The 20,518-nt window shown below is 44.2% G+C and overlaps 1 protein-coding gene across 1 annotated transcript in view; it reads right to left on the bottom strand.

Moving 5' to 3' along the window:
* The window catches only part of EFCAB11 (EF-hand calcium binding domain 11), a 132,247-nt gene that overhangs the window by 103,345 nt on the left and 8,384 nt on the right, over positions 1 to 20,518 (bottom strand). Inside the window, exons 4-5 of the mRNA XM_081105538.1 lie at positions 7,122 to 7,223; positions 5,659 to 5,749 (exon numbers count right to left, since the gene is read on the bottom strand). Coding sequence (XP_080961664.1) covers positions 5,659 to 5,749; positions 7,122 to 7,223 — 193 coding nt within the window. The remainder of the gene's footprint in view (positions 1 to 5,658; positions 5,750 to 7,121; positions 7,224 to 20,518) is intronic.

Below are 20,518 nucleotides of genomic sequence, written 5' to 3'. Positions count from 1 at the left end.
GCCAACCTCCCATGGTCCCTCCCCGGCTGGCCAGCCCCAATCGGCCCTGATGGGGACTGGGCAAGATGGGCTGGACACACCCTGGAGCCCTCCCGCAGTCCCTCCCCGGCCCTGATTGTGCACCGGTGAGGTCCCTCAGCCTGGCCTGCCACCCTCTCATAATCCGAGACCCCTCGGGGGATGTCGGAGAACTGCTTTCGGCCTGATCCCGCAGGCCAGCTGAGGGACCTTACCGGTGCACAAATCCGTGCACCAGGCCTCTAGTAAGTACAATAAAAATTTAGAGAAAGGAGAGAAGAATGTTCAATGTAAAGGACAAAGGGGCTCTATTGAGCAGGACCTTGAAAAGACAGGTCTACCTTGGACAGAGAGGAAGTAGACAAAGGCACTGCCAGCAAGGGAAACAGAACAAAGTTTAAATACACATCACACATCCACAGGAACAAGCACCAGGCCAAGGACAACACAGGAATTCAGGATGAATTAAGGAGGAGTTTAGAAAGGTGACCAGATGCTGGCCAAGTTAAATACATTTAACTTAACCCATTCGTCTTTAAAGATTTTGAATCTTTTTTAAAGAAGATAGCGCTGTAAAGTTTTCAGCAAGTTCTATTAATATTAAAAAGGAAAGGGCCCTGGCTGGTTTGGCTCAGTGGATAGAACATCAGCCTGCAAACTGAAGGGTCCCGGGTTCAATTCTGGTCAAGGGCACATGCCCAGGTTGTGGGCTCGATACCCAGTAGGGGGCGTGCAGGAGGCAGCCAATCATTGATGTTCCTTTCTCTCTCTCTCTCTCTCTTTTCCTCTCCCTTCCTCTCTGAAATCAATAAAAATATATTTTTAGAAAAGGAAAGGTATTTTTGTTTGTTTCAACCTTTCTGTGCTAGAAACAGCCTATTATCTCACATTAATTCTATTGTATAAATAGTATTGTCAGCTCTCATACTGCTTGAACTTCTGCCGTTGGTGGTGAGTAGAAGAAAAGTTGTTTCAGTTACTCAAACACACTCCGTTCTTTTAGAACACAAATACACAAATCCTGGTTATCGTGAAAATTATGTTTTAAACACTGAAAGGAATCTCAAATTTTGAAATCCAAATATTAAACATTTTATGTCTTAGAAATAACAAGCTAGTACCAACTTTTGTGTTTGTTTTCTACACAAGATATCATCTCTCGGTTTAAGAAAGTAACCCTTTCCTCAAAACCCTTCCTTCGGTAGAAAACTTGCTATCCTTAATTTAAATGTAAAAAGCTATAACAGTAGCTCCCAAGCAATCACCCATTAAAAATAAAATCTCAAAAATCACTGCTTCTCCCAATAAAGCAAGCACCTCCATAAAACAAGAGTTGAAAGCAGATACAGAAAACCTTAGGGGAAATATAAAATAACAAGATACGGCAAAATAACAAACAAGAAATGAAATATCTGCAGATGTAGCTCAAGAAAGATATGTCAGAGAAAAATACACTGTAACTGGTGGGGAAACGCCATATTAGATGTAGCACGCGGGAGAAGAGACACTGTGGAAAATATACTAAGAGGCTAGAGCAAAACAAGCAGATGAAACGGAAGTTAACAAAAAATTTAAAAGGACTTCCAACATATATAACCAGTGTTCTTAAAGAAGCAGAACATGACGCGAAAGTGTTAATGCCCAATCCATTATACACCTTTACTCAAGGACAACAGCCCAGATAAACATTTCCGAACGTGAAAGGCACCAGGGAAGGTAGTTCTTACGATCAACTTCAGCTACACGGAAGCAATGTCACAAGGCCTGGAGGTGAGCTCTGAATCCATTTAACCACAGACGTAACATTAAACCAAAAGAGGTTATGATGGCAGAACAGAACGTGACTGTCACAGACCCTGACCATATATATTTAAAAAGACATTGCTTTCATTCATGATAAAAATCACTAAGGTAGACATAACCAAAGCAGTCAGGCAGCAACTCACAAACCTGATCAAAGCCTCTCATTTGGTCCCTGGAACGCCCCCCGATTTAATCAATGGCGCACCGGTGTTTCTATCAACTTATGAAGTGAAATGCTGCTTTGATGCCTCATGCCCCGAGTCTGTCTTTTTGAGTTGTTTGCTTTGGTTGTCTGGTTGGTTTTACTGTTGTGCTTTGTTGGTTTAGGTGAGTGCAACATGGGCAAGTACTTCTGAAAGAGACGGCTCTTGATCTACAGAAGTTTCTCTGGTGAGAATCTGGCAGCCCGTGAACGGAAGATTATGAAAACTCCTTCAGTTGTCACGGCACAGGCGACTCTGCTTTAAGGAGAAGGCTCCCTCCCTAGCTGCCTTCCCTTTAGTGATCCTCAGGCACCAGCTTGCTTCTGGGTAACCATGGACCTGAGCAATGAACCCCATTTGTGCTTGTCAATTAAGTCAAATGCCGCTCGAGCTTCTCGAAGAGCAAGTGTCTAACCTTAGAAACATTATGGGATTTGGCATCACTGGTTTTCTTTTCCTTATTCTTGAAACCTGTTTGCACCACCAAAACAGAGGTATGTGTGCAAGCTAGGCATCTGTTTCTTTGGGCTACTTCAATGTACAGGACATATTTTTCCTTTTTTGTTTTCACAACTTCCTTTAATACTTATTATGCATCATTTATTCTGGCTTAGGGATTGTAGTGCTATAAAAAAAAAATAATAATACAGCCCTAACCGGTTTGGCTCAGTGGATAGAGCGTCAGCCTGCGGACTCAAGGGTCCCAGGTTCGATTCCGGTCAAAGGCATGTACCTTGGTTGCGGGCATATCCCCAGTAGGGGGTGTGCAGGAGGCAGCTGATCTATATTTCTCTCTCAACGATGTTTCTAACTCTCTATCCCTCTCCCTTCCTCTCTGTAAAAAACCAATAAAATATATATTTAAAAAAAATAAAAAAATAATACAAAGGGGAGTTTAAACAGGGTACGTTCAATGAACTAAAAATGTCTTACTAGGTTGTATATTGCAGTGGTCCCCAAACTGTGTTGATCAGATAAGATGTATGGACCGATGAATACATTTATTTATTTTTGTTTCATTGATTTCAGAGAGGGAAAGAGAGAGAGAGAGAGAGAAAGAGAGAAACATCAATGATGAGAATCATTGATCAGCTGCCTCCTGCATGCCCCACACTGGGGATCAAGCCCGCAACCCGGGCATGTGCCCTGACCAGGAATTGAACCAGGACCTCCTGGTTCATAGGTTGATGCTTAACCACTGAGCCACGCTGGCCAGGCAATACATTTATTTGTAGGTGCACATTATAAAACATAATATAGAAATTCTAAAGAATTAAAGATGCAAATATTTTATTTAATGGCAAACAACTTTCTATTGCCACCAAAAACGATTCATGATATTTATGAAGAACATGATTTAATATCCGCTATTATTTCTGAACATCTCAGTTTAATCCTTTGTGGTTGAGCAATTTGTTTTAATACTTGGTTTGAATGGCTGTCAGAGTCATGTCACGAAGATATGCAGATATGATGGAAAAGGGCACCATGGCACTGAACCCTCGGTTTTGAAGTCCAACCTCTGATAAGGAAAGGTTTAAAGTTTTTTTTATTATTATTATTTTGCTGTTACTGCTCACTGACATTCAGCAAGTAAATGTCCATCTTCCCCGATATTAGTCACTCTTGAAAGCTTATGAAAGCTATCAAATGTGTATATTTTTAAAAACTGTGTCCTAAAACCAATAAAACTTTTATTTATTTCCACCAGATTAGGACATTCCAGTTTCAACCTATTAAACATGCAGATGTGAAGGGTTTTAATAGGTGACATGCATCTTTTTTTAATACATATTTTTACTGATTTCAGAGAGGAAGGGAGAGGAATAGAGAGAAACATCAATGATGAGAGTCATTGATCGGCTGCCTCCTGCACGCCCCCTACTGGGGATCGAGCCTACAACCCAGACATGCCCAGGAATTGAACTGGTGACCTCTTGGTTCATGGGTCAATGATCAACCACTGAGCCATGCCAGCTGGGCCATCTTTTTTTAAAAAAATCACGTTTCCAAATACCCATTTCCAAAAATGCTGTCTGGGTAGCGCAGATTTCTTTGGAGAAGCAGGTACTCGCTCGCTCCCTGTTAAAACATTGCTTATACCTTGAAAGGCTATATTTAAGTGTATTGTTAAAAAATTTTCTATGAGGTAGCTCCTCCTGAAACCACTTAACACAGAAAGGTCAGCAAATGTGGGCACCTGTCTTTTAGTAAAAGGAAAATAAAGTAACAATCCTTTGTTCTTTTGTTAAAACAATGCTTGTGTGGCAGAACTACATTGACATTCATTACTCTTCTCATCACAAAGTGTGTACAAAGATTCTATTATATTTTAAAGAACCCGCTGTTCCAGAATCAACTAAGCAAAACTGTTCTATGGCACGGTCTGCATGTGCCTTTAGCTGCTCTCCTTCAATAGTTTGCTCAACAACTTGCTTGTGAATGACACAGCAAAAGAATTTCATATATGTCACTATCAATAACCGTGAGTGCAAATCCTTATTTCAAATAACCTACTTCATCATTTCTAATGGGCAGGGCTGACGGCTGGTCAGATTTCATTAAATTATTTTTATCCCAAATGGGAACACCTGCCAGATGTCCCCCAACAGCCATTCTCTCCTTCAGTATCAGAAACTCAGAGGGCACATGACCGCCCAGAGCAAAGATGACATTTTGCACATGGCCTTGGAACTGAGTTTTGGTTGTGGGGACAATAGACTTAGAAGGAGGGGCCTATCTTCTCTTCCCTTTCCTCCTACCTGGTTGGAGTTCAAGTTTGATGGCTGAAATTTAAGCAATGCTGGAAGCAGGAGGGCGAAGCCAGGTGTGGAGGCAGCCGGAACAAGAAAGGAGGCACCTGGGTCCTTCATGGCTATGTTGCCATCGAATCTGCCCTGACTGCCTGTGTTTGTGAGAGCAGTACAATGCCATCTTTCCTGAGCTGTGCTATGCTGGTTCTCTGGCTCCTGCTGCTGCTCCGAGCCCTGACTAATACACCTGGCCACAGGTGATGATAAGCTCATGCTGGCAGTCCCAGAAGAGGCAGCTCTGCTATTTTCTCATGTCAGCATGTTACCTTCAACCGGCAGCTTCCTAACAGAAACTGTTTTCAAGCCACTTGCCTGCGGTGTCCAAATTAGTCCATAAAGATAACACAATATACTCTTCAAATCTGCTTTATCACGAATGCATGCACTGCGACGAGCAGGAGTTAAGGGAGGCTCCTTTAAGCAATATTAACTCTTCTCTCTGGAGAATATGTGTAGCCTGTGTCTGATGAAATACTGACCATGGGAGAACACCAGCATCCGTGTTAGACACTAAAGCTTCATTGTTTCTGGTCGACACATAAATACACAAACCAGTTCCACTCTCTTCCTGTCCCTTTCCCACCCCTACCAAACGTCCTTACACACCTGCCAGGCGGGCAAGCACCCACCATCGAGGGCATCGGTGCATGAAGAGCTAACTATAAACAATTTCGCTCCAGGGTCATGATCATATACTGTGAGATGAAAATGTTCATTCGTGAAGAAGTCAGCATAAAAAGGTGTTCTCCATAAAACTGAAAACTTGAAAAAGGAAATGGTACATCCAGGGGTGGGTGCATGTGAGGATTTGGGGGCCTTACCTGAAAACCTCGAGCGCTATCCTTTCTGGTAACTTGGGAGCCACCTGCTTGAACGCTTTTTGGAAATCTTCCAAAGTTAAATATCCGCGATCTATTTGAAAACAAAATGTAAACCTTCACTTACCTCGATTAACCCTATGAACTGTTATTTCAGCCATAAAACTTGCAAGACGCTTTCATATGTCATTAGGAAAAGAACAGTAATGTATGGCCGGTTTTACATGTTCGGTAACCTGAGATTGTCTCATTGGAAGGATTTACGAATCCAGTCGTACTCTCCCTCAGTGCAGTCCGGGGTGATCCGGAAGGCCACTTCCAGCCCTATCATCCTCGGACTCTCTGAGTCCCAGGGAGAGGACTGTAGAGACATACACTGCAATAAGTTCAGGTTCAAGTCTTTGTAAATTGACAAAACAATTTATTCTTCAAAATTCATTTTTTTTCTTGCTTGATGTTAGAATCCTATATAATAAAAGCCCAGGTGGCGTCACGCCAACGCCCTCACACGGTGTCATCACAAGATGGCCACCACAAGATAGCCAACAGGGGAGGGCAGTTGGGGGCGACCAGGCCTGCAGGAGAGGGCAGTTAGGGGTGACCAGGCTGGCAGGGGAGGGCAGTTGGGGGCCATCAGGCCAGCAGGGAAGGGCAGTTGGGGGAGATCGGGCTGGCAGGGGAGGGCAGTTGGGGGCGATCAGACCAGCAGGGGAGCATTTAGACATCAATCAGGCCGGCAGGGGAGCAGTTAGGGGACGATCAGGCTGGCAGGCGCGAGCAGTTAGGAACCAGCGGTCCCCAATTGTGAGAGGGATGTCCGATTGGGCCTAAACCAACAGTCAGCCATCCCCGAGGGGTCCCAGATTAAAGAGGGTGCAGGCCGGGTTGAGGGACACACCCCCCCACCCCCCCACCCCCCGCCCACACACACACACACACACACACACACACACACACACATGAATTTTGGGCACTGGGCCTCTAGTTATAATATAATCATATTGAGGGGGAAGCCATAACAGTAGCCAAGATACAGAATCTGGACTTTATGAGTATTTTCACCCTGTGTGAGATGTGTGGGGTGTGGGAGATCTGAAGTCACTTCTCGGCCACACCTGGTGTGGGAAAACAATTCCTCCAGTAAAATGTGGGTCACAGCAGGAGCCGAAGGAGATACCATGCGTAGGTGGCTCGTGACCTATAATCCCGCATGGCCAGCCCTTTTGTTGCCCGGATTCTAACCACTAAGTACAATTATATAACTGTTTATTTTATCCATGGTAAATGTCAAGAAATTAAAATCACGGAGGAGAAAAAAAATCCACACCAACATCTAAGGTAACAGCTAATGAGGACAGTAAAAAAATAAACTTTCAAGTATATTAATTTCATGTACTGAGTATATGTGCCCATTCACAGTTCTTTAATAGCAATTTTTAATTTCAAAACACTTTGAAGAGACTTACAGTGCCTGTCAAAAGCTGTGAAGATGTGTCTTATTTCATTCCGATACAGCTGAGCTTCCTTCTTCTTCCTTATAATGTTTAAAAACTCCTCGAGTGTTAAACCTAAAAATTGGGGGAAATTTTTTTTTCAAAAATGACTGCCTTACTCTTTAATAAAAAAACAAAAACAAACATGAGTAAAAGGTAATACATTATCACAAATTTTATCTTGATTTTGGTGAACAGTATTTATCCCTGAAGATCTATAAAGTCAAAAAGACACTTCGCTAAATGCTAAGGAGGCCCAACACCAGCAGTCAAGAGCAAAAACAATAGACAGTTTTACTTCCCTGGGCATTTCCTGGGGATAAAGGAACGGCGACCTCGCAAAAATGTAAGACACGTCCCTTGAACAGATCTAACAGACGGGCCCAAACTATATATCAAACAAGGTCTCATAATTTTTCTTTCCCTCTGCGGCTTTGGTGCCTTTTTTCCTAGCCAGATGTCATTACCGCAGGCTTTTTTTCCAACTGCGAGATCGGGGCAAAGAAGTAGTTTCTCAAAAGTCAATACCAATTGCACCCCACAGATAAAAGTGGAGAGAATATTCCATAAACAATGGAGCTGGCACGGTCCCCAGCCTTGGGTCCTCCCGGGGACTGCTCTGCAGCCTCTGGCTCTGCTTCCCGTGACTCTCATAATAGAAGAGCCCAGCAGGATCATATGAGATTGGGTACTGTGCTCACAAAGTCTATTAAAATGAATTCTAATGTGATCTTTGTAATAGGTTTAAAGAGCGGAGCCAAGAAGTTAAAACATCTTGGTGTCCTGAGCCCTGAATGTCGAAAAAGAGCAGTTCATTTTTATACCTCAGGATTTCCATTTTTAAATAAAATATCACTGCCTTAAAAATAGCCTCAAATCACACAAAAACCATGTGCTGATTTCTAAACACCTGCACCCTTTTCCTTTCGGTGAGGTCACACAGAGCTGCATACCCTTCCTAAAATAGTTCCAATGGTGGGGGGAAATGCAGAAAACCGTTTTCTTAATTTTCCACGTTTTTCTTGTTTGTAAGTTAGAGATTTAGGAACTGAAAACGCCCATCTATCTTTATGTGTTGAAACGATTCTTCCACGACTCTCTAGGATTCGCCGTGTGCCAGGCATTGTGTCAAGCTCTGGAAAGAGAGGGGAAAAGAGAACACCCAGGATTCCAGTCCCAAGGGAGTGCCTGGGCTAGTGGGGAGCACACTGACCGCACAGGTTTGGTTGCAAACGTGCACATAATTATAAGCCGTGGCACATGCAATGAGGGGGAAAGGGAGGTTGTCAGAGGGTCACAGGAACCCTCCTACAGAGGGGCTCTGGTGAAGGAGAGATCTCTCAGAGCAGGTACTATCTAAGCCTAAATGATAAAATACCAAGTGGCTAAAGGATGGGAAGAAGAGCATTCCAGGCAGCGGAAATACAGGTGCCAAGGCCGGGGGTGGGGGGGAGGGGGAGAAGTGGGGAAATGGGAAAAGGCTATTGTGGTTGGGATGCAGTGAGTGAGAGAGCAAGGCAGGATGGGGTTGGTGAGGTGGGCAGGCCTTTGTGGACCACAGGAAGTCGTGTGGTTTTCATTTAAGTTACAATAGGAAGTCAATAAAAAATAAAAGGTTTGACTTGGGAAGTGGCATGATCTGATTTAGATGTTTTAAAGATCTTCCTGGCTGTTACCTCGAAAAGAACTGGGAGAAAGTGAACGGTAAAAAGGGAGACCCGTTTAGGAGCCTGTTGACAAGAGACGTGGTTGCTAGGATGTTGGCAGTGGGCGTGGAGGAGAGGAAGGTGTCCGGACCTGTTTCATGACAGATGAAGGGTTAGATGAGGCAGATGAGAAAGAGGGAGATGCCAAGAAGGGTCCTTTAAAGAGCTGAGCAAGACCTGGGAATGAGCAGGATTTGGGGTTGCGATGAGACTTCTGATCTGGACTTGTGTTCAGTGCGTTGGAGACAACCAAGAGCAAAAGTCAAGGAGGCAGCTGGATATGCTCTAGCAACAAGGCCTGTCTCCCAGCACCTACCAGAGTGCCTGGGGTGTGCTCCATACCTATGCATTGCATGGAATTAGCACGGGTAGCATTTTCCCCCATAGTAGTTAGGGTGTGTCTGGATGCAGTTTCATTCTCATCCATTCACCCTTGTGAGCAGAGAACATATTTAACACTGAAGTCATCATGCCATGTTCCCGCAAGACCAAATCCATAACTAGTTTCACGAACACCAAAAGCTCATCAATTAACTAGCGTCTAGATTAGGTGGAATTCTTGAATAATGTACTCAATGGCCTTGGCATATTTCAGGAGTCCCTTCACAGTCTGGCCTCCGTCTACCTTGCTAGCCTCCCTCGCAGATTTCCCGACATTTCTTTCACACACACCTCCATACCTGTGCGCATGTTGGACACACTGCTGGGAATGCATGTTCCACTTTCCTCCTAGTGAATTTTTACATCTCCCTCCAGATGCAACGAGGACCTGGCCTCCTCTTTGAAGACTACCCTGATTTCTTTCAACTGAGTCCCTCTTCTGTGACCCAACAGCCCTCCAGTCATAACACAGTCATAACCAGCCCTCGTCCGGTGGCTCAGTTGGTTGGAGAATCATCCCAAACACCAAAAGGTGGCAGGTTCGATTCCTAGTCAGGGCACCTTCCCAGGCTGAGGGTTCAATCCCCAGTCGGGGCAAGTTCAGGAAGCAACCAATTGGTATTTCTCTTTCACCCTGATGTTCTCTCTCACATCAGTGTCTGTCTCTCTCAACAACAAGAACGTGGTCATGCCCTGGCTGGTTTGGCTAAGTGCGTAGAGCGTTGGCCTGCGGATTCAAGGGTCCCAGGTTCGATCCCCAGTGGGGGGCATGCAGGAGACAGTCAATCAATGATGTTTCTATCTCTCCCTCTCCCTTCCTCTCTAAAATCAATAAAAATATATTTTTTAAAAAGTTCTCATCACAAGAGGAAAATTAAAAAAAGAAAAAAGTCATAGACTCTGTTGCGTCCTATGGTAATTATTTGGCCACACGTTTGCCTGAAATGTGCCGAGGGAAAGCACTGTTTATTGTCTAAAATTTTAGCCCCAGTGCTTATCACAATACCTCGCACACAGGCAGGCATTCATTAATATTTGTTGAATAAGTAAATAAAATAACAGGAAGATACCCCACATGCCCTTAACTCAGTGGTTCTCAACCTTCCTAATGCTGCAACCCTTTAATACAGTTCCTCATGTGGTGAAGCCCAATTTCATTGTTACAAATTGAACATAATTAAAGCATAGTGATTAATCACAAAAACAATATGTAATTACGTATGTGTTTTCCGGTGGTCTTAGGCGACCCCTGTGAAAGGGTCATTCGACCCCCAAAGGGGTCCCGACCCACAGGTTGAGAACCACTGCAACTTGTTTTAAACTTTCATGGCAGCCCATATGGAAATGCAAGTCCCTTCTCTAAAGGGCTTGCTCTCACACTGCATTCAGCGTGGCTCTCACACTGTAGTGCTGTGATCACTTTCAAAGCCAGTGCATAACGGTCTGCCATTCCTGCCTGCAGCTCTGAAATGCAAACACATGAAGGTAAGTTTTGTGCATCTTGCTGCTCTTTAAACAGCCTAGAAATAGAGGTCTTCCCACTAGCTCCACCTGCTGTTCCAACAGTCAAACCTAAAATTACCACTTCACTTCACTTTCAGTGATTCTACTGCCATCGGATTTCATCTCCAATGAGACGTGCATTACCTGTGCCCATTCCTGGAGGGAAACAATATGTTTCAAACAGAACATTGGGTCTTCCATGCATACTGTTCACTAATCACAGTTACCTAAACACGCTTTATTATAGTTACACTAGAGGCCCAGTGCACGAGATTCACGAAAGCAGGGGAGGGCCGGGGGGTTCCTCAGCTCGGCCTGCACCTGCTAGCAGTCTGGGAACCCTCGGGGGATGTCTGACTGATAGCTTAGGCCCGTTCCCCGCCGGGAACGGGCCTAAGCTGTCAATTGGACATCCTTAGGCTCCCGCCACCACCGCTATGCTTGCCATGGCTTCTGGCAGAGTAGCGCTCCCCCTGTGGGAGTGCACTGACCACCAGGGAAGCTCCTGCATTGAGCATCTGCCCCCTGGTGGTCAATGTGTGTCATAGCAACCAGCCATTCCACCATTTGGTCAATTTGCATGTTAGACTTTTATTATATAGGATGAGGATCACAAAATTGTCAGGAACCACTCAGAACAATGCGTTTATCTGAGTTTATTATTAATTTGTCTACAGAAGGTGTTCAGAAATTGCCTGGGCAGTTGGGTTCTATCAGTAGTTTGCAGACTTTTTTTTTTTTTTAAGCTATAGGAAACCTAATGCATATAATGTGTAGAGGGGATGAAAACAGAGCTATTTGGTTTGGAGTGAGGTGGTCTCCCCACTATTCCCTGGCCAGCCGTGCTCCCAGAAGTACCCCCACAGAACCCAGTTTCATAAGGCTGAGGATTATGCCTTAAAAACCACGGGACCAACGATCTTTACAAATCCTGCTAGACTCTGCTAGTCTCCACACTTTCCACACCATTAGAAACATTCCTTCCCAGTTTACAAACCACTCTTGGCGGCCCTGGCAGAGTAGCTCAGTTGGTTAGAGCAGTGGTCAGCAAACTGCGGCTTGGCAAACTGCGGCTCGCGAACCACATGTGGCTCTTTGGCCCCTTCAGTGTGGCTCTTCCACAAAATACCAACTTCTGCACATAGGCCACGAAGTTTCAATCGCACTGTATGTGCGTGCCCGCACGTGGTATTTTGTGGAAGAGCCACCCTGAAGGGGCCAAAGAGCCGAATGTGGCTCGCGAGCCGCGGTTTGCTGACCACGGGGTTAGAGCATCATCCAGATATGCCAAGGTTGTGGGTTTGGTCAGGGCACTTACAGGAAACAACCAATGAATGCATAAATAAATGGAACAACAAATCAATGTTTCTCTCTCTCTCAAATCAATCAATAAATAATTTAAACCACTCTTGGCAAAATGGACCCTTTTCATATTCTATAATGAATACATACTTTCCAAACTACTTAATGCATATGATATAGATATCCTATATAATAAAAGGCTAATATGCAAATCAACTGAACAGTGAAATGATCGGTTGCTATGCGCACACTGACCACCAGGGGGCAGATGCTCAACACAAGAGTTGCCCCCTGGTGGTCAGTGTGCTCCCATAGGGGGAGTGCCGCTCAGCTAGAAGCCCTGAGCCAGGCTCACAGATGGCGAGTGCAGCAGCGGTGGCGGGAACCTCTCCTAGCAGGCCTAAGCCATCAGTCAGACATCCCCCGAGGGCTCCCAGACTGCGAGAGGGTGCAGGCTGGGCTGAGGGTGACCCCCCTGAGTGCACAAATTTTGTGCACCAGGCCTCTAGTGTCATATAAAGAGACAAACTAGGAAATGCTTTCTTTTCTTTCTTTTTTTCTTTTTTTTTTTTTTTTTTTGCTTCTAAGCAATTTCCTAGGAGGGTAATCGTTTTTCATTACAAGGTGGATATATTCAAAAAGTCCAATAAAAATATACACGTATTTTCCTTGAAAGTTTCATTAGGTATAGATATTTTTTGTGGTTCATGGGTGTAAGCTTCAGGGTCTATGCACACAGAGAAACCCTGTGGAAAATGAAGCACTGGTCTAGGTTTGGCCATCACAGGAGCTTAAATTAGAAACTGCAATAAACCTGGGGAGTGAAGGAGAAAACAATAAAAGTGCCAAATTGCTTAAGACTTTAAGTCTGACCCTAGATTTAGTAGAAAAGGGAGGGTTTGCGTTCATTATGCCACATATTAATTTTTCTAGGGACTGAAAATGCGGGTTTAAAAGGCTTACCTTTTAAAAGGTATAATGCAAGCCTTCTCTAGTCTGAGAAATAAAATTCAGATTATGACTTCTGGAGGCCACAAGGTGAAAAGAAAAAAAGGATAAAATGTGTGCACATAAAAATATAGTAAGGACAGAAGGTGAAAGTGGCATCCATGACATATTGTCACAGACAGATGGGCAAGAAAATTCAGAGAACTAATATTTCAGCTTCTTGTATAAGAAAGAGTAAGGGAATAAAGAGAAAAGAATCGTCCTTAATGGAAGAAATCAAGTTTTACTATATCTTGGGGAGGAAATTGACAAGAAAGAGTATAACAGGTTATAGTAGACTAGAGAAACCTGAACCAATAAAACTTTACTTCAATCAAATGCGGACAGGACTCATTACCTTCTTTATTATGTGCATCTCCTGCCCATAAGCCTTCCAAGGTTCCTTGGTGTTGACAGTGCAAAGTCCTGATACCTTATTCTGGAATTTGCGGCTTCATGATTCCTTCTAGGAAAACTGGTCCTTAACCCTTTCCCAGCTCTCAACTCCCATCAGGGCAGCTTACTCCTCTCTGGTGCAGGAGGTAAAAATATTCCAAGGTGGTGGATTCCACTGTTTCCGGTAGGACTCATTATTAACAGTACTAGAGGCCCAGTGTACGAAATTCGTGCACGGGTAGGGTCCCTAGCAGCTGCTGGCTGCCGGCCAGGGCCTCCCTTTGCTCCACACCGCCCCTGGTGGTCAGTGCAGGTCATAGAGAGCGATCAAACTCCTGGTCAGTTGAACTCCCAAGGGGACGCTTTGCATATTAGGCTTTTATATATATAGATGACAGCTGATGGCTCTGGGTATGCAGATCTGATGGGGGGTAGGGAAGTGGGGTATTGTAAAATGAGGGACAGGGATCTGGGAGAAGAAATTTCAGCCACTAAGTTGGACACCATGGAGGAAGAGACCCTCTGAGAAACTCCGCAGGGGAGGTTGGCAGAAAGAATGCCCACAGAGGAGCAAAGCTACCCTGCACTTTGCCATGGTCAGCTGTGGAGAGTGAGGGACAAAGCCCCTTCCTCTGTACCATTAACAAAATGCCTCCGCAAAGTCTACGTGACTTTTACAGGAGTGGAGTGTGTGGGATACGTCTAAATTCATGCTGAGTTCCACATCCACTCTGGTGCAGGCAGGTACAGAGAGAGCGCCAGGAGCTGGCGGGCAAGCTCCCAGCTGGTGTGGCCACTGTATTCATTCACTTACTATGTTCTCTTTTTTGCTTCTCCACCTTTCCAATCGCACCCATCCTTCCACATCCGGCTCCTGCTCACACCTGTGCAGGGAGTGTGGCCTTCCTCTATATCCTTAGAGGCCTTCTTGTCTACAGTATTCATGTGACACCTGGCCATGAAAAAAGTGACCATACTTCTCTCATCCTCCCTACCCTGTATTTTATCTTTTTAAAATGTCTTTAGGTCAATGACTGTGTCTCCTAAATTTTTTTTCTACCCCAACAATGAAACTTAATATCCTCTAAATGGGTGAATAAATAAACTTATTTAGGGATGAATATCTGGCGATACCACAAAATGGTCCTAGGATTATAGTTTCAAGAAAAGGAAACCTTAATGCATATGCAGTTTCCTGATTATAGAAAAGAACGAAGAAGTCACTTGACATCTTAAGTCAAACAAACAAAACCTAGTTAGACTGGATATAGCATGGCCTTTGATGTTCACATAGAATTTAAAAGACTAGAAAATGGAAATTTAAATTTAGACCAAGAATATATTTAATAGTCAACTGTCTGGTTCAAAACAAATCAGACAGGATAGTAATAAATAAAAGCACACAAGCCAACTGGCCATTAACCTCAGCACCCACAAACTACCTTCCAATCGAACTGACAGCAGATAGCATGACCGAATCAAACAGTCCATAATCACCTTTATGATAAATCAATCTCTTTGATTTTGCCATCATTCAAAGTTAAAGGTTAAAAGTTCCTAGAAAGCTTTTTCTTTTTTAAGCATGAAAGCAAAATAAGTTCATTGCTCTAAAAGGGTAATAATGTAAGGAAACAGAAAGGGGAAAAAAACAAACACCTCTATCTAATCACCCAGATAAAACAAAATTCTGTACTTTGTTCTGCCTTTTCCCTTAAGGCATACTTTATATGGAGCTGGGATAACACACAGACAGCTGTGGGAGGATTCTGTGGGGCCATGTTCATGTGGTTCTCAGCTGTTGCTATTCATACAAAACGAGAGGCCCGGTGCACGAAATTCGTGCATGGGGGAGGGGGGGTGTCCCTCAGCCCAGCCTGCACCCTCTCCAATCTGGGACCCCTTGAAGGATGTCCGACTGCATCCCTCACACAATCCAGGACTGCTGCCTCCCAACCGTTTGCCTGCCTGCCAGCCTGATCACCCCCTAACCCAGCCGTGGGCAAACTACGGCACGCGGGCCAGATCCGGCCAATTTGAAATGAATAAAACTAAAAAAAAAAAAAAAGACCGTACCCTTTTATGTAATGATGCTTACTTTGAATTTATATTAGTTCACACAAACACTCCATCCATGCTTTTGTTCCGGCCCTCCGGTCCAGTTTAAGAACCCATTGTGGCCCTCGAGTCAAAAAGTTTGCCCACCCCTGCCCTAACCACTCCCCTGCCAGCCTGATCAATGCCTAACTGCTCCCCTGCTAGCCCAATTGCCCCTAACTTCCCTCCCCTGCCAGCCTGGTTACCCCTAACTGCCCTCCACCCCTAACTGCCCTCCCCTCCCGGCATGTTCATCCTCAACTGCCCTCCCCTGCTGGCATGTTCGCCCTCAACTGCCCTCCCCTGCAGGCCTGGTCCCCCCCAACTGCCCTCCTCTGCTGGCACAGTCACCCCTAACTGCCCTCCCTTGCAGGCCTGGTCCCTTCCAACTGCCCTCCCCTGCTGGCCTGATTGCCCACAACTGCTCTTCCCTGCTGACCATCTTGTGGCAGCCATCTTTGACCACATGGGGGTGGCCATCTTGTGTGTTGGAGTGATGGTCAATTTGCATATTACCTCTTTATTATATAGGATGCTCTACAATATATCCCACAATAAAGTCAAGTCATCTGAGATCATACATGGTCTTTGTCCTTCATGGAACTTCCCAGACATGTCTGATATTAAACCCCTGGCCTACTACACTGACGAAATTTTAAGAAACTGGCATACGAAATTCACTAATTTATTTATCGAACCATTTTGTGGACTCCACTCATCAGTCTGTCCATCATGAGACATCACAGGAGAAATCTCCCACATCATGGAAAACAGTGTTCCTCTAGAGAAGAGTTTCTATTGTATGGACCGCTACACTTGGTTGTGATTCCCTATTTGCTCTGTGCATTGGGTAGCTCAGAACCAAATCAGACATCAACATCTACCAACTACACAGAACCTGCCTTTTGCATTCTGACCACTCCTGACTTCAACTCATTAAGTTTCTAAGGGAATGAACACCAGCCTCAACTCTGCCACGATGACTAATTATGACTCACAGCACTATTAAAAGCAAGGGAACGGGTGGCCGACTGGTTAAGAGGGTAAGCTTGGAGGTGAGACCACTGGTCTGCAAGCTCCCAGCCAGCTGGGCCACCCTGGGCAAATTACTCAACCTCTCTAAGCTTCAGGGGGTTTTAAACTTATAAAATAGGGTAATTCCCATATCATACAGTTGCCTCAAATTTAACAATCCATGAATAGTGCTCATTACAGTGGTAGGCATTAGCAATTGGAGGTATAATATCCTATATAATAAAAGCCTAATAAGCTAAGTGTCTGGTCATCCAGTCTGCCATTCAACAAATCAAAGCATAATATGCTAATGATATGCTAAGGCTGCTCAACCACTCGCTATGACATACACTGACCACCACGGGGCAGACAGTCAACTGGTCAACCAGTCGCTATGACGTGCATGGACCACCAGGGGGCAGACGCTCCAATCAGTAGGTTAGCTTGCTGCTGGGGTCCGGCTGATCGGGACTGAGCAAGACGGGCCAGGTATGCCCTGGAGACCTCCCGCAGCCCCTCCCTGGCTGGCCAACCTCATGTGTCCCTCCCCAGCCCCCATGGTGCACCAGTGGGGTCCCTCGGCCTGCACCCTCTTGTAATCCAGGACCCCTCAGGGGATGTTGGAGAGCTGGTTTTAGCCCGATCCGGCAGGCCAGGCTGAGGGACCCCACTGGTGCGTGAATTCGTGCACTGGACCTCTAGTCTATAATAATAATAATAAACACATGTAAAAGTATTTGTAAACAAATAAAGAACCATCAAATGTCAGGATTAAGATATTTTATTATTTCTCTCTGGAGCCCAGTTTCCTCATTCTAACAATGACAGATTTTTAGGTTTCTTCCAGTTGCAAACTTTTTTTTATCCTCTGTACTTAGAGAACAAGGGTTGTAATGAAATAAAATACTATAAAAGAGGCAGCAATAGTGAATACGGAATCCAACCCCAACAGCAATCTGCAGTTTCCTTAAACAACTGCCTTGATTTTTCTCCCCCAACTAAATTAATCTCTAGTTCCTGGTACTTAAACAGCTTTTGCTGACACTCGCTTGCTTGGATGTTAAAAGCATTAAAAATGGTATTAGCACCTTTTTGCTCCCCATTCTGGCTGCCCTCAGATTCTTCCAGAGTGACTTTCCTTGAGACATTCTACTCATTTCTAATAGCTTTAACTTAACTTTCCACTCTTGATTTTCACAAGGAACCTCTACAGAAACGACCGACTTATAGAGAGACCAGAAGCTCTTGGGAAGCTGGATCTGGGCACCCAGGTTTAGGTCATGTGTGAAGTGTGTGCATCGTCAGGTCTCTGCCAACTCAGGGTCAGTCCAGGATGTGGGTCTGGACCTCACCCAGGAAGGCTGGGCAGCAACTGGGCACTACACAGAGAATCCTGGAGATGGCATGTGCAGGCGCGGCCCAACCCTGTCTGGATGTAAGAAAAGCTGTTGCTGGCGGGAGAATCCCCACGTCACAGCTACCCAGACAACTCTGGAAAGTTGATTACCTGAAAAAACTGCTCCCAGAAAGCCAAGGCCAACTTTTCAGTTCTTCTTCAAGATCAAAATATTGAGAGAAATGATATATTTGGGGGGAAAAAAAATAAAACATTAAATTTGTGCATAAACACTCTTTCTGCAAGAAAAAGAACATAAATATGACTTACGTCATTGAGAGGGAGAAAAGAGGGAGCTGGGGGCCTGAAACTGATAGAAAGAAATGTTCGCAGTCATCAGAGTTCAGCAGTGATTTCCTGCTGGGATGGCTGTTTCTCTCTTTCTCGTGGATGTTTGTGGTCCTGAGTCTCCCCTTTCCAGTGATCATGAATTGAAGCCAGTTAGAGAGTTCGCACCCCCATGCAAGTCTGTTCCCTTACATCATGAAGAAAGTGGTGCTTTGAGAAAGGTAACGGGACATTGATATCAAGACCAGAAGAGGAAGGGGGACGACTGGCAGCTTGTAGACTAAGGAGAGTCCTTCATGGTAATTTCGGAGCAAGTTATCACGCATCTACATTTTAGTCTCATCTCTCTAACCCGATCTTCCCGAGTTTCTCAGATGACTAATTTACATTGTAACCTTTTGAAATATATTTTAAAATTATTAGGAAAAGATACTGTGAAGGGAAGCATCCTAATGATTTGATTGAGAAGCGGGTGTGAGAGCAGATGTAATATCCTGGATATGAAATGCAAGGGAATGCACGCAGGAACAGGGGCGGGAGTGGGAGCGTACATCATCCAAGTCGGAAAGCCTTCAGAGAGAAGACTGCTTTCAGTATAAAAAAAAAAAAAAATCCCAGTTCTGAAGCAATCCTTAGGCCAGGGGTGGGCAAACTTTTTGACTCGAGGGCCACAATGGGTTCTTAAACTGGACCGGAGGGCCGGAACAAAAGCATGGATGGAGTATTTGTGTGAACTAATATAAATTCAAAGCAAACATCATTACATAAAAGGGTACGGTCTTTTTTTATTTTTTTTTAGTTTTATTCATTTCAAACGCCATAGTTTGCCCACGGCTGCCTTAGGCCATAATGAATCTGAGAAAATATTCCATAATAAAGCAGCCTTCAATATATCTGAGAGAACCCAGGCATGGGACAGACCACATGAATATCAGAATTCATAGCAAAAGGAAGCTCTATCCCTGCAACAAATGTGAGAAATATTTCTACAAGAAGTAAAAATTCAATAATTAGAGAACTCATAAAGGAGAAAATATTTTGTAAATTTCATGAACATATCTTCAGCCACAAGCCAAATCTCTCAAACATCAGAAAGAAAGAACGAAAGAAAACACTGGGGGAAGGAGGGGAAGACTAACGATGGATACTTGGAGCATCCTTTTCCCACAAATCAGTCTTCACTTTACATCAGGGAAGAAGGTGGGAAAACCTTCTGCCAGAATTGACTCTTCATTGTATATAAAATTACTCACACAGGAGAGACCCATGTGAATGTTAACACATGTGAAAAACCCTTCTTATGAAGTCATATCTTACTAAACGTGAGTTCATACATATTGGAGAGTGGGAGGGACTTGTGATACTGAATATGGGAAAAGTTCTGCTAGAAGTCAACCTTTACACTACGTCAGAACTCACGACACCTTAGAGAACATGGGAAATCTTTCTTCCAGAATAACACCTCTCTATACATCAAGGAAGTGGTGAAGGAAAGAATTGGGACTCGGGGATTATCCATAAGAAAGAAAATCTGTGAGAACATGGATGTGAAAGGGCCTTCAGAAACAGTCAAACCTGCTGCATCAGAAAAGCCACAAATGGAGAAAGGCTATATACATACAATGAGTGCAGGAGACTTTCATCCAGATAGACAGAATCGCTTGCTGGCTATCAGGGGATTCCTAAAGAAGAAAAACCTTAGCAATGAAAAAAAAAAAAAAAAAAAGTGGGAAATGACCAGATGACAGAATATTGACATAGAAAACCAAGGAAAAAACTGTAGAGAAGCCTTCACCAAGAAGTTATTGGCGCAATTAATTGGTTGAGCATCATCCTGTGCACTCAAAGGTTGCCAATTTGATTCCTGGTCACGGCACATGCCCAGTTTGTGGGCTTGATCCCCGGTAGGGGGTGTGCAGGAGGGAGCGGTCAATGATTCTCTTTCACCATTGATATTTCTCTCTCTCTCTCCCTCTCCTTCTCTCTTACTCTCTGAAATCAGTTTTTTTTAATTTTTTAAAGGCAAAAATAAAAATAATAAAATGACAATGGAATACAGACGAGAAATATGATAAAAATATAGTATCAATATAAATTTATGATGACGTTAAGTGTAGTTATGGACAGTGCAGCAGAGAGGGTAGAAAGTGCAAATGAGAAGGCAAATGGGGTAAAATGTTAACATGAAGTGAATCTGGATAAAGGGTATATAGCTATTCTCTGTGCTACTTTACATTACAGTAGGTCTTCGGTTACGTCGGGGCCTGCTCCTACGGCACTGGCGCGACGTAACGTCGGAACCC

This window comes from Myotis nattereri (assembly GCF_964212035.1).
Source record: "Myotis nattereri genome assembly, chromosome: 1".
NCBI classification, from domain to species: Eukaryota; Metazoa; Chordata; class Mammalia; order Chiroptera; family Vespertilionidae; genus Myotis; species Myotis nattereri.
The sequence above is the reverse complement of the archived record's forward strand: the minus strand, read 5'-3'. Positions and strand labels throughout refer to the sequence as shown.